This window comes from Salvelinus sp. IW2-2015, linkage group LG20, assembly GCF_002910315.2.
Source record: "Salvelinus sp. IW2-2015 linkage group LG20, ASM291031v2, whole genome shotgun sequence".
NCBI classification, from domain to species: domain Eukaryota; kingdom Metazoa; phylum Chordata; class Actinopteri; order Salmoniformes; family Salmonidae; genus Salvelinus; species Salvelinus sp. IW2-2015.
In genome coordinates, this window is record NC_036860.1 from 25,008,799 (window position 1) to 25,024,174 (window position 15,376).

General features: G+C 43.7%; 1 protein-coding gene across 1 annotated transcript in view; it reads left to right on the forward strand.

Moving 5' to 3' along the window:
• LOC111981303 (long-chain-fatty-acid--CoA ligase 6-like) overlaps nt 1-15,376 on the forward strand; it is a 29,314-nt gene that overhangs the window by 5,505 nt on the left and 8,433 nt on the right. The window contains 8 exon segments of the mRNA XM_024012520.2: nt 1,059-1,091; nt 2,020-2,071; nt 5,258-5,331; nt 5,644-5,721; nt 8,794-8,928; nt 9,183-9,317; nt 9,587-9,682; nt 9,865-9,937. Of these exon segments, the coding sequence (XP_023868288.2) occupies nt 1,059-1,091; nt 2,020-2,071; nt 5,258-5,331; nt 5,644-5,721; nt 8,794-8,928; nt 9,183-9,317; nt 9,587-9,682; nt 9,865-9,937 (676 nt within the window).

Below are 15,376 nucleotides of genomic sequence, written 5' to 3' on the forward strand. Positions count from 1 at the left end.
TGTAGTTTACCAATAAAATGGTCCGACGGTGAGGTGGACATACTCGGATTTCATATCCCAAAATAAATAAATAATCTCACTGCAATACATTTTAATAGAACGTCTATTTGATAGAACGTCTATCACCCTGATTAACTATTTAGTCATACCCCAGTTTACTTATTTAATTATAGCCCTGCCTACACATAATTATAGCCCTGCCTACACCTAAGAGTGAAGAGGCGACTCCGGGATGCTGGCCTTCTAGGCAGAGTTGCAAAGATAAAGCAATATCTCAGACTAGCCAATAAAAAGAAAAGATTAAGATGGGCAAAAGAACACAGACACTGGACAGAGGAACTCTGCCTAGAAGGCCAGCATCCCGGAGTCGCCTCTTCACTGTTGATGTTGAGACTGGTGTTTTGCAGGTACTATTTAATGAAGCTGCCAGTTGAGGACTTGTGAAGCGTCTGTTTCTCAAACTAGACACTCTAATGTACTTGTTCTCTTGCTCAGTTGTGCACCGGGGCCTCCCACTCCTCTTTCTATTCTGGTTAGGGCCAGTTTGCGCTGTTCTGTGAAGGGAGAGGTACACAGCATTGTACGAGATCTTCAGAAATATGAGGCAAAGATCGGTTACATCATCATGGTTCAGAAGCGGTAAAGATAGAAACGTAAACACCCCTGACATTTAGTTTGCAAAGAAAAAGACATCTCTCAGACTGGCCAATAAAAAGAAAAGATTAAGATGGGCAAAAGAACATAGACACTGGACAGAGGAATTCTGCCTAGAAGGACAGCATCCCGGAGTCACCTCTTCACCGTTGACGTTGAGACTGGTGTTTTGCGTGTACTGTTTAAATGAAGTTGCCAGTTGAGGACTGCTTCGGCATGCACTTTTTATAACAAAATTATTCCAGCGTGAAACTATGCAAGCCTCTCTTTTGTTGGGACATTACAGTTGTTCAGATATTCAAGCCCCTCTACTTCATCATGGCTGTAAATTGTATTTTATGATTCTTCTAATGATTATTTAACACAAGGTGTTGTGCTTCTTTGCATGCTGTCGTCCCATCTAGGCACTGGGCAGAGAGAAGCATAGAAATCCCATGGTAAGTGCAGTCTGTATGTCTGGTTTGATTGTTTGACTGAGTAAGCATCTCTGTATCATTAGCTGCATCACATCCACACAGTCATAACCTACCCAGCTAGGGAAATAATTAATTAGTTGAGAAAAGTTCACATCGAGGTCTTCGCTGTAATCTTGTCTCTCTGTAATTATTGTCTAATCTCACATACTGGAGAACAGTGCATGATGCAACTTTGTGGTTAGGGAGCACAGAACACAAATTAGCATCTTCGAATAGCCTTGAGATGGATATTGTCTGTCCCTGTAATAACAGGCAGAATGCAGGAAGACATCAGTGTCGTGTTGACTATGTTTTGTTTTGGATATATTGCAGACTACATATCTCTGGCCTGGTGACAGTTCTTCCGCCTAGACCTATTTGTGTTTGCGGAGAGAGTATTTGAATATGTTTACTTTTTCTCCATCGAACATTTGTTATTTTCGAGTACAAACCAATTGGTTTCCTTTGATCGCCATATGGAGCACTGAACTATGTGTGCTATTATGTAAGAATTGAGATCACACAGCAGACATAAGGTCTTGCGAACATTCTTTAGTTGTCTTTTCCCCGTAGTAACCGCTGCTTGAAATACGTACCTTTGATCTCAAAGAGCACTTTGAGTGCTTGTGTTCTTCAATGGTGGAAAAAGTCCCCAATTGTCAGTCCTACTTGACTCGAGTAAAAGTAAAGGTACCTTAATAGAAAAGGACTCAATTAAAGTAGTAAGTCACCCTGAAAACACTACTTGAGTCATTACTTTATCTCTCTTTGCTGTCTTCTCTACAGTCACACCTTGCTTAAAATGCCAGAGATGGGCCATTGTGATGGTGATTATTGTCTAAAGATGATGTCAATGTGTTAAAGATCTCCTTCAGGGCTATATCCTGACTGAACGTTTGTTCCCCCACAGCCACCTACACCAGAAGACCTGTCCATCGTGTGCTTCACCAGTGGTACCACAGGTATGGTCATCCACCCACCAGCCACCAGACACCCCAAAGGGGCTTATTCTTTCAAGCTGAATGCAGTGTTAATGTGTATTATCGCAGTGTTAATGTGTAATATCACAGTGTTAATGTGTATTATCACAGTGTTAATGTGTATTATCACAGTGGTGGCGTGTGTCTATTGCTTCTCTCATTGTGCGTGAGATATTATTAACAGGAAGAGACCACCCCCCCCCCCCCCCCACCCGACCATTTCAGACCAGGGCCAATGCCATGTGTCAGAGTTAATAGTATGGTCATGGTAGGGCTCCTAACACTGTTAGACTTCTGAGGGAAAGACATTTAGACATAAAAGAGGAGTTGTCTGGAATCTTAACCTGTTATTACAGTCTGGCCACAAACACAGTCACAAAGAAGATCAGGAGTAAGATTAGGAGAATCCCGATATTTCCAGACGAGGGTGTAAACCACAGCTTTAGTCACAGGCAGCGAAGCGGCCCACTGCAGTAGTGGAAAGAGTGCCACCTGTTGGTCTTTCAGTGTAACTTCCATTAGCCTGAAGCCTGTTTCCCCCTGGTGGATGTCTCTGCTGATGCCCTCTTATCTCCTGTGGTCTGTCTCTGAGTGTGTGTTCCAAAAGTTGTTACAGGGTGGTATAACTCAGGCATTTTCCACCATGGCAAATACATATATTTTTTAAAGTGAATGTGTAATTTGAAAAAACAGGTGGCACAATATTATTGTTCTGTTAGTTCCTAGGCTGCTAATAGCTAACTGTTTGTTTTTCCATATACACTGAACAAAAATATAAACGCGATATGTAAATTGTTGGTCCCATGTTTCATGAGCTGAAATAAATGATCCCAGAAATGTTCCATAAGCACAAATCTTATTTCTCTCAAATGTTGTGCACACATTTGTTTACATCCCTGTTTTTGAGCATTTGTCCTTTGCCAAGATAATCCATCCATGTAATTGGCATGCTGACTTCAGAAATGTCCACCAGAGCGTTTGCCAGAGAATTTAAAGTTAAGTTCTTTACCATAAGCCGCCTCCAACGTCGTTTTAGAGAATTTGGCAGTACGTCCAACCGGCCTGAAAACCGCAGACCATGTGTAACCACACCAGCCCAGAACCTCCACGTCCGTCTTCTTTACCTGCGGGATCGTCTGAGACCAACCACCCGGACAGCTGATGAAACTGTGGGTTTGCACAACTGAAGGATTTCTGCACAAACTGTGGGCAAATGCTCACCTTCAATGGCCACTGGCACGATGGAGAAGTGTGCTCTTCACGGATGAATCCCGGTTTCAACTGTACCGGGAGATGGCAGACAGTGAGCGGTTTGCTGATGTCGACGTTGTGAACAGAGTGCCCCATGGGGGCGGTGGGGTTATGGTATGGGCAGGCATAAGCTACAGACAACAAATACAATTGCATTTTTACAATGGCAATTTGAATGCACAGAGATACCGTAACGAGATCCTGAGGCCCATTGTCGTGTCATTCATCCGCCGCCATCATTTCATGTTTCAGCATGCCATGTCGCAAGTATCTGTACACAATTCCTGGAAGCTTAAAATGTCCCAGTTTTTCCATGGCTTGCATACTCAACAGACATGTCACCCATTGAGCATGTTTGGGATGCTCTGGATCGACGCGTACAACAGAGTATTCCAGTTCCTGCCAATATCCAGCAACTTCGCACAGCCATTGAAGAGGAGTGGGACAATATTCCACAGGCCACAATCAACAGCTTGATCTATGCGAAGGAGATGTGAACTCTATGCGAAGGAGATGTGAACTCTATTACATTTACATTTACATTTAAGTCATTTAGCAGACGCTCTTATCCAGAGCGACTTACAAATTGGTGCATTCACCTTATGATATCCAGTGGAACAACCACTTTACAATAGTGCATCTAACTCTTTTAAGGGGGGAGGGGGTTTAGAAGGATTACTTTATCCTATCCTAGGTATTCCTTAAAGAGGTGGGGTTTCAGGTGTCTCCGGAAGGTGGTGATTGACTCCGCTGACCTGGGGTCGTGAGGGAGTTTGTTCCACCATTGGGGTGCCAGAGCAGCGAACAGTTTTGACTGCGCTGAGCGGGAACTGTACTTCCTCAGAGGTAGGGAGGCGAGCAGGCCAGAGGTGGATGAACGCAGTGCCCTTGTTTGGGTGTAAGGGCTGTTATCAGAGCCTGAAGGTAGCGGAGGTGCGGTTCCTACAGCTCCGTAGGCAAGCACCATGGTCTTGTTGCGGATGCGAGCTTCAACAGGAAGCCAGTGGAGAGAGCGGAGGAGCGGGGTGACGTTGAGAGAACTTGGGAAAGTTAACACCAGACGGGCTGCGGCGTTCTGGATGAGTTGTAGGGGTTTAATGGCCAGGCAGGGAGCCCAGCACAAGCGAGTTGCAGTAATCCAGACGGGAGATGACAAGTGCTGGATTAGGAGTGCGCCGCTTCCTGCGTGAGGCAGGGTCGTACTCTGCGAATGTTGTAGAGCATGAACCTCAGGAAGGGTCACGCCTTGATGTTAGTTGAGAACGACAGGGTGTTGTCCAGGATCAGCCGCAGGTTCCTTAGCACTCGTGCGGAGGAGGACACAAGGAGTTGTCAACCGTGATGGCGAGATCATGGAACGGGCAGTCCTTCCCCGGGAGGAAGAGCAGCTCCGTCTTGCCTCTATGCGAAGGAGATGTGAACTCTATGCGAAGGAGATGTGAACTCTATGCGAAGGAGATGTGAACTCTATGCGAAGGAGATGTGCTGCGCTAAATGAGGCAAATAGTGGTCACACAAGATACTGACTGGTTTTCTGATCCACATCCCTACCTTTTTTTAAGGTATCTTTGACCAACAGATGCATATCTGTATTCCCAGTCATGTGAAATCCATAGATTAGGGCCTAATGCATTTATTTCAATTGACTGATTTTCTTATATGAACTGTAACTCAGTAAAATCTCAGAAATTGTTGCATTTTGCGTTAATATCTTTGTTCAGTGTATATCTACCTTGGTTGTTTTCCATGGATTGATACTGTATGCGGCACCCTTTTCTCTATATAGTGCACTACTTTTGACCAGTAGTGCACTATAAAGGGAATCGTGTACCATTTGGGACAGAGCTAATGCTCATTGTTGAGAGCAGCTATAGGGGGAGAAGTTCATTGAGTTTTTTCTGAATCCCTCCTCCGTAGGAAACCCAAAGGGAGTCATGCTGACACACGGGAATGTAGTGGCTGATTTCTCAGGCTTCCTCAAAGTCACAGATGTGAGTTCAAACAGACTATGGTGTCACAGACCCTTTCTTTGGGGAAATTTGCCTTGCATTTATCTTTAGTAGGTACTTTTCTCCCATTTCTGTAACTCTATTAGAGGCAAGGCTCACTAAATTGCTTCAAGTCCAATATCTTACATGGGACAATAAGACACAGATGTATTTATTTTTTGTTTATTTATTTTTTTATTTTTCATTTATGTTTCTCATTAGTATCATATTTGACAGTTTAGTGGTGGGAAACAAATGGTTCTGAACCTGTCTAACCACCGCTTCTCTCCCCCATGCTTGTCTGGCGTGCCACAGAAAGTCATATTCCCAAACCAAGACGATGTTCTCATCTCCTTCCTGCCTTTGGCTCACATGTTTGAGAGACTCATTGAGGTAATGTCCCAAACAAAGTCCACACAAGGCTTTGAGTTGTATTATTATAGTTGGTGTGTGTGTGTGTGTGTGCGTGCGTTTCCAGACCTGAAGGATCTTGGCAATTGCCCTGGTCCTCGGCCGCAATTAACCTTGCTATCTGGGATGTTAACTTTGCCATAGCCAGTCAGCTCTTTACTGATACCCTATCTGCTGCCTCTGTAAAAGCTGGCTCATACAGTTACGGGTGTGTGCTTTATTTCATCCGTTTCTCACAGCTACAGGAAACTTGAGTCCCAATTGGCACCCTATGTTATATATCGCACTACAAAGGGAATAGGGAGCCATTTGGACCACAAGCTTGGTCTGTTGTTTCCTGTAGCTGTGGACAAACACAGGAAACCACCTCTCAGACATGTGCTTCACGTTCACGAGAAGACACACACCCAGACAGTGTTAGTGCGTGGGACTTCTATGCAGCAATGCAGATACCCACGAGTTAATCCTCAGAAGGAGGAACACCCTATGTTCTGTGTAGAACTCCGTGAGTAGGCTATGCCTATGTTGTGATATTCCTAGGGCAGCAGGTGGCCTGGCGCTTAGAGCGTTGGGCCAGTAACCGAAAGGTCGCTGGATTAAACACCCGAGCCGATAAGGTGAAAAATCTGTCGATGTGCACTTGAGCTTGGCACTTAACCATAATTGCTCCAGGGATGAAGTACTGCTATGGTTGACCCTATAAAACAACACATTTCACTGCAGCCATCCGGTAGATGTGACAATAAAACATTTATGCCACATGCAGTGTTATGATACCTGCCAGGGTGCTGCAGTCTTATTATGCAAATCACGTCTGTCAACACGGAGAAGAAGAGAAAAGGCGGTCCCTGCAGAGCCTTTCCTCCAAAGTAGGAAATGTTCCAAAGATGGGATTGAATTAGGGTCATGGCTAGAAGGGAGTAGCAGGTTAGGAGAATTAACATAGCAGGTTAGGAGAATTAGCTTAAGGTTAGACAAGGGGTTAGGGTTAGCTAAAATGCTAAACATTTCCACTTTTGACGTTTATTTGATAAAAGCTGTATCCCTTCTAACCATGACCATGTATTAGGTCAGATCCCCTTTTAACCAAATGTCTAATTGTTAAGAAACAGAGAGGAGTGTGGAGGTTATAAGTTACTATCAGCCATTTGGTTTTTAGGAAGGATAAAAAGGTACTTCTAAAGTGTATAAACAAATCTGAAACAACTTGGCCAAAAAAGTACACAATGCTCACACTATTCATTGGGCTATTCAATTGCTCTATTTAATTGCTCTGTAACCAAGTATCATGTTATTAAAAAAAATACATTCAGCATCACTCCGTCAAGGGAAATATACTGTACACTGAACAAAAATATAAACATGTAAAGTGTTTCATGTTTCATGAGCTGAAATAAAGGATCCCAGAAATGTTTCATGCGCACAAGCTTTTTTCTCAAATTTTGTGCACAAATTTGTTTACATCCCTGTTAGTGAGCATTTTTCCTTTGTCAAAATAATCCATCCACCTGACAGGTGTGGCATATCAATAATATGATTAAACAGCATGATCATTACACAGGTGCAACTTGTGCTGGGGACAATAAAAGGCCACTCTAAAATGTGCAGTTTTGTCACACAACACAATGTCACAGATGTCTTAAGTTTTGAGGGAGCGTGCAATTGGCATGTTGACTGCAGGAATGTCTACCAGAGCTGTTGCCACAGAATGTAATGTTAATTTCTCTACCATAAACCACCCCCAACGTCGTTTCAGAGAATTTAGCAGTACGTCCAACCGGCCTCACAACTGCAAACCACGTCTATGGCGTCGTGTGGACGAGCGGTTTGCTGATGTCAACTTTGTGAACAGAGTGCCCCATGGTGGCCGTGGGGTTATGGTATATGGGAGGCATAAGCTACGGACAACGAACACAATTGCATTTTATTGATGGCAATTTGAATGCACAGAAATACCGTAACGAGATCTTGAGGCTCATTGTGAGGCCCATTTTTTAAAGGTATCTGTGACCAACAGATGCATATCTGTGACCAACAGATGCATATCTGTGACCAACAGATGCATATCTGTATTCCCAGTCATGTGAAATCCATAGATTAGGGCCTAATGAATTTATTTAAATTGACTGATTTCCTCATATGAACTAACTCAGTAAATACAATGAAATTGTTGCATGTTGCGTTTATAATATTCTTTCCAACAAAAATATCTACATATATTTCAGGATGTTGCGCATTCCTGGAAATAATCAGAATTCATGTAAACATTACAGTTTTGTACTTTTTTAAATCACTTTTAACATAGGCCAGGCCCTGTTGTTACCTCATATCCCAGCTATAATGCCTTGCATTACACGTGGGAAGAAAACACTTCAGTTTTCTTAACTTGCCATATGCTTAACCATTAGCTCAACTTAACCCAAAGCAAATGTAACAGTATAACTTTAAACCGTCCCCTCGCCCCGACACGGGCGCGAACCAGGGACCCTCTGCACACATCAACAACAGTCACCCACGAAGCGTCGTTACCCATCGCTCCACAAAAGCCGCGGCCTTTGTGGAGCAAGGGGCAACACTACTAATAGGTTTCAGAGCAAGTGACGTAACTGATTGAAACGCTACTAGCGCGTACCCGCTAACTAGCTAGCCATTTCACATCCGTTACACAAACATTTTGACTATATTATCCCACACAGCTACAAGGATGCACTTTCATGCTAGGTTTAGGACCTCATATTGAAGCTTATAGAGATGTATAGAACAATCTTGAAATGATCTACTTTGGTTTACATACAAGCATCATGAAACCGCTAACACAATAAATTCATTTGACTTGGTGAAAATGTTTTTAGGTCCTAACTTGCTTACCACTTTTTCCATGTGGTTTCTTCCTCCACGGACTCAAATTATTAATTTTGTGTATGGTTTCCTAGAAACAAGGGTGGCTCTACTTATCCCTTTGGCTCAACTTACCCCACTCTCCCCAACTGAATGCAATAAGTACTTTTTGAATCAACGGTCACTGTTTTGTCTTCTTTCTCTCTATTTCCCCAGTCTGTGGTGTATTGTCACGGTGGCCGGATCGGCTTTTTCCAAGGTGACATCCGCCTGCTGTCTGATGACATGAAGGCCTTACGGCCCACCATCTTCCCTGTGGTGCCTCGATTGCTCAACCGCATGTACGACAAGGTGAGAGAACCACCTACCCACACATGCGCACGCATAGACGCACACACTTCCCCTCATTCTCCATATCTTATATCAACTCACCCTCTCTCTCGTGTGTGTGTGTGTGTGTGTGTGTGTGTGTGTGTGTGTGTGTGTGTGTGTGTGTGTGTGTGTGTGTGTGTGTGTGTGTGTGTGTGTGTGTGTGTGTGTGTGTGTGTGTGTGTGTGTGTGTGTGTGTGTGTGTGTGTGTGTGTGTGTGTGTGTGTGTTCCACAGATCTTCAGCCAGGCCAACACCCCATTGAAGCGCTGGCTGCTGAACTTTGCAGCCAAGAGAAAAGGGTCAGAGGTCAGCCGTGGGATCATCCGCATGGACAGCCTGTGGGATAAGATATTCTTCAGTAAGATACAGGTATCCACCTCACCTCCTCCTCTTGTCCTCTCCTTCCTATGAGTGGCCTGACACGGTTGATGGATGGATGGACGGAGGGACGGACGGATGTGAAGAGTGATACATAGATGTGTGCTGTGTGTGTGTTCAGACAATAAAGGGGGAATACGCCCTGTGTATGTCCCCAGTGTGACCCTTTGGCAGGCAGAATCCACTGTATTCCAAGAAAGACTCAATGTTTGGTGTGTTGTTGGAGTTTGGGTTGTGATAATATTGTGTTCTGTTGGCAGGCCAGCCTGGGTGGGAGGTTACGTATGATTGTAACTGGAGCTGCTCCGGCCTCCCCCACCGTACTGGGATTTCTCAGGGCAGCACTGGGTTGTCAGGTGAGTGACACACACACACACACACACACACACACACACACAAACATGTATGAGTGCTTAAACCCACACAAACAGACACACACAAGAAGGCACACATACACAAACACCTGAGCATGTGTGCACACAGACAAACCACACAAATCACAACCTCCTAACATGCTGTCTATCCTTGCTGGCTGTAGGTGTATGAGGCGTATGGCCAGACGGAGTGTACTGCTGGTTGTACTTTCACCACTCCTGGAGACTGGACCTCAGGTTAGCTTATCTTCCCTCTCCTCTTCTTCTCCAGATGCTCCACTCCCACTTCACCCAACAAACCTTATAATATGGGACGCATCCCAAATGGCACCTTATTCCCTATATAGTGCATTACTTTTGACCAGAACCCTATGGGCCATGGTCAAAAGAAGTGCACTATATAGGGAATCGGGCCCTGGACAAACGTAGTGCACATGAAGAGAGCCGTTTGGGACACACCCCTACTGTAGGCCAGGGAGCAAGAATACCTCTACGGCAGGGATGGGCAACTTTGATGGGGGTGAGGGCAACAAAAAATTCAAACATTTTAGTGGCCCCCCATCTTGGCCCCCCCCCCCCAATTCTAACACATTTTTATCATGGGGTATGAAGCAGTGGTTCTCAACAGGTTGTGCTTCGGGACTCATGTTGAACCAGCTTGTCTCAGTCGCTACCCAATATTCGCATCCCAATTTTTGGGGGGCCAAAATGCAATCTGGAAAATTATTCCCACTTTTTAAATTGTCAATAATTAGATTTTGCCCGTATTCTTGATGTAGAATGTTAATAAGCTCCCTGGTTTGAGACCGTTAAATAAACCAAGTCTGCTAAATAGCACTGCTAAAACTGTAACTTTATATTAAAAAACTGTGATTAAATTATTTAAAAAATGTAGGTTCAGTTATATTTATTTACACACTTTCTAGCTGCTTTTACTTGTTTAAGTTCAGACTTGAGTATTTTTCCATAAAAATAAATTACTCAAATGACCCGCAACCTATTCAAATCCTCCTGCAACCAAAATTGGGTCGCAACCCACGAGTTGAGAGTCGCCAAGTTTGCTGCAACCTTACTACACTTTTTGCCTTGTGGCAGAGAGGAAAATTAGCTGTTTTACAGCTAATTTCCTGCAATTCTTCAGATTTTTCCATTGGGTAGAGAGAAATGTTTGCAGTTTTTTTATATGATATCTGAGTGAGACTAGCAAAATCAATGGAGGCTGCCCCGGACAGTAATTCGACCATGATAACAAGTTTAGAAAGTTGACCGCTAAACTAATTTAGCAATCTAAAAAAATTTAGCTGACATGGGCTTATTAACTGACTATCAGTGACTGACAGAAGAGATCACCTGCTGATGCACAGCCACATTTCTAAATTGCACCTTGTGTATTCTACTATTCTAACTCGCAACAGTAAGTTGAGACCACGACTGAGTTCCAGCTGCACATTCCTGCTGGATGACAGCAGCTTACAGTCAGTTCTAACCGACGCCTGTATTTGGTATTTATTAGGATCCCCATTAGCTGCTGCAAAAACATCAGCTACTCTTCCTGAGGTCCACATGAAACATGACATAATACATAGTACAGGACATTATTAGTCAAGGACAAAAATACATACATTGAAAATGTCACACATAGCCTACATATCAGTACATACCAGTACATACACACAATATCTAGGTCTAGTACATAGTACAGTGTAAATTACAATACAAGATATATAAAATGGCTCTTAACAGTCCTCTTTGTGCAGTAAGGTGTTCTTTTATCTGTTTTTTGAAAATGGTTTTATTGCTAGCTTGAGTTACCTGGAGTGGCAGAGAGAACCATGTAGTCATGGCTCTATTTAATACTGTGCATTTCCCAGCCTCTGTTCTGGACCTGGGGACTGTGAAGAGACCTCTGGTTGCATGTCTTGTGTTGTACCGATGAGTGTCCAAACTTTGTGCCAACTGCTTGAACAGACAGTTCGGTACCTTCAACACATCAATACCTCGCACAAAGACCAATAGTGATGCAGTCAATCTCTCCTCAACTTTGAGCCAGGAGGGACTGACATGCCTGTTACTGACACTTTCCCTCCATGTCTGGTCGACTGAGATGTCAAGAAGGCAGAACAACGCCCTATCGTGCACACACCTCTTCCCATTGGAGCAACCATGTTTAGTCTATATGTTTTGACCATGACAGCTTTCCATCTAGGGTTACACCCAGCAGTTTAGTCTCCTCAACTTGCTCAATAGCAACATTTTTCAATAATAGATATAAACGAGGTTTAGCGTTGAGCGAGTGATTTGTCCCAGAAATGATGCTTTTGGTTTTTGAGATATTTTACACCAGCCTATTGCTAGTTACCATTCTAAAATTGACTGGAGCTCTATGTTAAATGTCTTAGTTATTCATTTTACTGTTGCAGCCGACGTGTATACTGATGAGTCGTCAGCGTACATAGACACACAGGCTTTATTCAAGGTCAGTGCAAGGTCATTCGTAAAAACAGAAAACAATCATGTCCAAAGTCGGCTGACCTGCGGTACACCACTCTCAACAGAATTTACATGAGAGAGTCTTCCAATAAAGAAAACCCTCTGTGTTCTATTCTAGTCTAACAAAACAGCTCCCACAATCTTCTTACTATCAATTTCTTTCAGCCAATCATCAGTCATTTGTGTCAGTGCCAAGCATGTTGAGTGCCCTTCCTAATAAGCATGCTGAAAGTCCGATGTTCATTTGTTTTCTGTAAAATATAAACACCTTATCCTGCACCACTGGGTGAAAGTCTCCAATTTGACTATAGTGGAAACAAAATCACACAGAGATAACATGCTGCGTGTTGGGAACACATTATCATATGACCCCTCGGGAGATCACCCCTCGGGAGATAGTGTTATTAGTCAGAGTCACATGCTTTCAGCCTCACACAACCTTTGAGGTTTTAGGTTTTGAGCTCTGTGGCTATGGGATGCAGGTGCCACCTTTCTGCAGCGTGCCGCTCGGACGCCCAAATAGGACCACAACCATTTCCCCTCTGTAACGTTTGAGAACAGGGGTGACGTGTCGGTAGACCTGACCAGATTGGGGTCAAAGGCCTGTGGATCACATACAGTATTTACCCACGCACCATGTTGTTGTTCTGTGTTTTACAACAGGTTCGTAGTTGCTGTATGATAACGTATGCACTTTATTACGTCGGTGAAACAGCCATGGCCAAAGGTTACACTGGGAAAGTAATGAGCTGCAGTACTTGTGGTTTAATGGTTGTTAAAGGAACTGAAACGCCTAACCCAGACATCAACCCATTAAACCCTCTGTGCGTCCCAAACGGAACCGTATTCCCTATATAGTGCACTACTTTAAACCATGCACTACATAGGGAACAGGGAGCCATTTTCGAACGCGGATGTCAATCGTCTCCTGTCTGCCTCTTATTATTTCACGAGGCTGTTGCGGTTACCAGCAGATAGATCCTTTCTTCACAGGGCAGGAGTGGATCATGTTATTCAAAAAGCGAATCAGTTCACGCTCATAATAAGGCCCTGTGCTCTTACAGTACCTAATCAGTGGGCTAGCTCAGTGTTAGTTTGGATCAGGCAACTGAATGTGTGAAACGACATCAGACAAAACTGAATCAGGGGTGTGACAAGGAATGACAAGTCAAGATCGTCAAATGCCCGAGAATTGGTCTTTGGTTTTGTGCCATGCGTTTTTTTTAAATGTTTAGCAAGTGTGGATAGACGTATGACTTCAACTATTGTGCAGGCCTGATTGTCAAACCACACGAAGTATTGCCTATTTCCACAAAATAATGTTGTGGCTCAGATGTTGTAAAAGTAATATAGCTCGTGTCCCATCCATAACATCAACATGTGAAAGTGGTACGTTTCTATGTTTTGTAGTAAAAAACGAGAGCAAGATAAGTATTTCCAATGACATCGACCAATCAGTAGGCAATGCCTACTAAAATCACGACGCACACCAATGATGTCATTGGAAATGGTGTCTCTTTTTTACTCCAAAACCTAGAAATGCGTAATTTTCACATACAGTATGTCGATGTTGGGGGTGGTGCTGAAGCAAGGCAGTTAACCCATTGCTCCCCGGGCGCAGAAGACGTGGATGTCGATTAAGGCAACCTGATTCAGAGGGGTTGGGTTAAATGCGGAAGACACATTTCAGCTGAATGCATTCAGTTGTACAACTGACTAGGTATCCCTTTCCCAATTAGGTAGAAAACTCTTCAACCGGTGGTGCTAACAAGAGGGGAGACTATACAGGGTGAGGGGTACTGTGGTCAAGGTCTCCACCTAGTGGTAAAATACAGAACAGCAAACAGTAAATTGGAAGGGGAGCATATTTCAACTGCAGTAAATATAATTGATGTAGAACCACGACTATAGAAAATGTTTGGTTTTGAGGGGGGGAAAATGAGGGTTAAACAAAACTAGGGAGAACATCAAAAGCAAAAAGGACTAACTGGTTCTAACAATAGCGCGCTAGTGAGCTTTTCTCATGAATGTATATGAAGTACAAATGCCTCCAATAGCCAAAGTATCACTTTGTTTAAGGGGGGGGGGGGGTCATTCCCAATAACATACTAAAGTCCTTCTCTAGGTTAAGACCTCTGGGGACTAAAGTATCTAAGGGATTGATCTAGAACATCTCTCTGGGCTGTCGGTGTTTGTCAACGTCGCTACAGCGTTTGTTTTTGCTAACTAGTTCAATTCCAAAATAACTCACAAAGCGAGTGTCCTCTCATTTTTAAACAGAGCTGTGCTGTTGGGGTCATCACTTCGAATGGCACTTCGGCGCTCACACATTCTAGTGCGCAACTTCCTTGAGGTCTCGCCTACGTTAAATAAGTTGCACAGGCAGCAAATCACATAGATCACACTGCGAGAATTGCAGTTGATGGTACCTTTGAACTTGGGGTCACGATCCGATCTGGGGTGCAGGAAACTTATCATACGTTTGGTATTACTGGCATTGGGTACAATTCCCACACGTGTAGTTGCCGGGAGGAATTGGCAGGATGCTGGTCTTGTGCTTTGGCTGACATCGGATCGGACAACATTGTCTTAAATGTTTTTAGCGCAATGTTAAGCGGCGTGGGAGGCTGCTGAAATGTATTGCCTAGAGCTGGGTCTAAGCAGAGAATATGCCAAAGTGTTTTGATGATGCCTAAAAGTTCTGGACTTTGCTCGGTGTAGGTAGTGACCATTTGGATGGAGGTAGTGACCATTTGGATGGAGGTAGTGACCATTTGGATGGAGGATCTAGGTCTAGGGCTTGCCCAGTAGCTGTGCTATAGGAATTTCCACGAGTTTACTTTCAGCTTGGTTTATCCATGTGTGATTGTAGCCCTTTGCTCTAAATCTGTAATCTTCTGTTGAATGCACATTGACGGAAGCAGAAGCTCTGACCCTATGTTGTTAACTTTGAGCATGGAGGAAGTTGTTTGTCGGTGCTCGTTCTGAATAGATGAGGGAGGTACCGGTTTTGGTGACGCCTACGTCCAGGAAGTCCAGACCTCCCTCGCAGGTGTCCTGTAATGAAATTCAGAAATTGGTGAAAGGACACCATGAAGTTTAGGTTAACCTTGTAGACAACAAACATGTTACAAACATGTAATCAATGTAGCATGTCCAAACAATCAGGTTCTCAAAAAAAGAGTT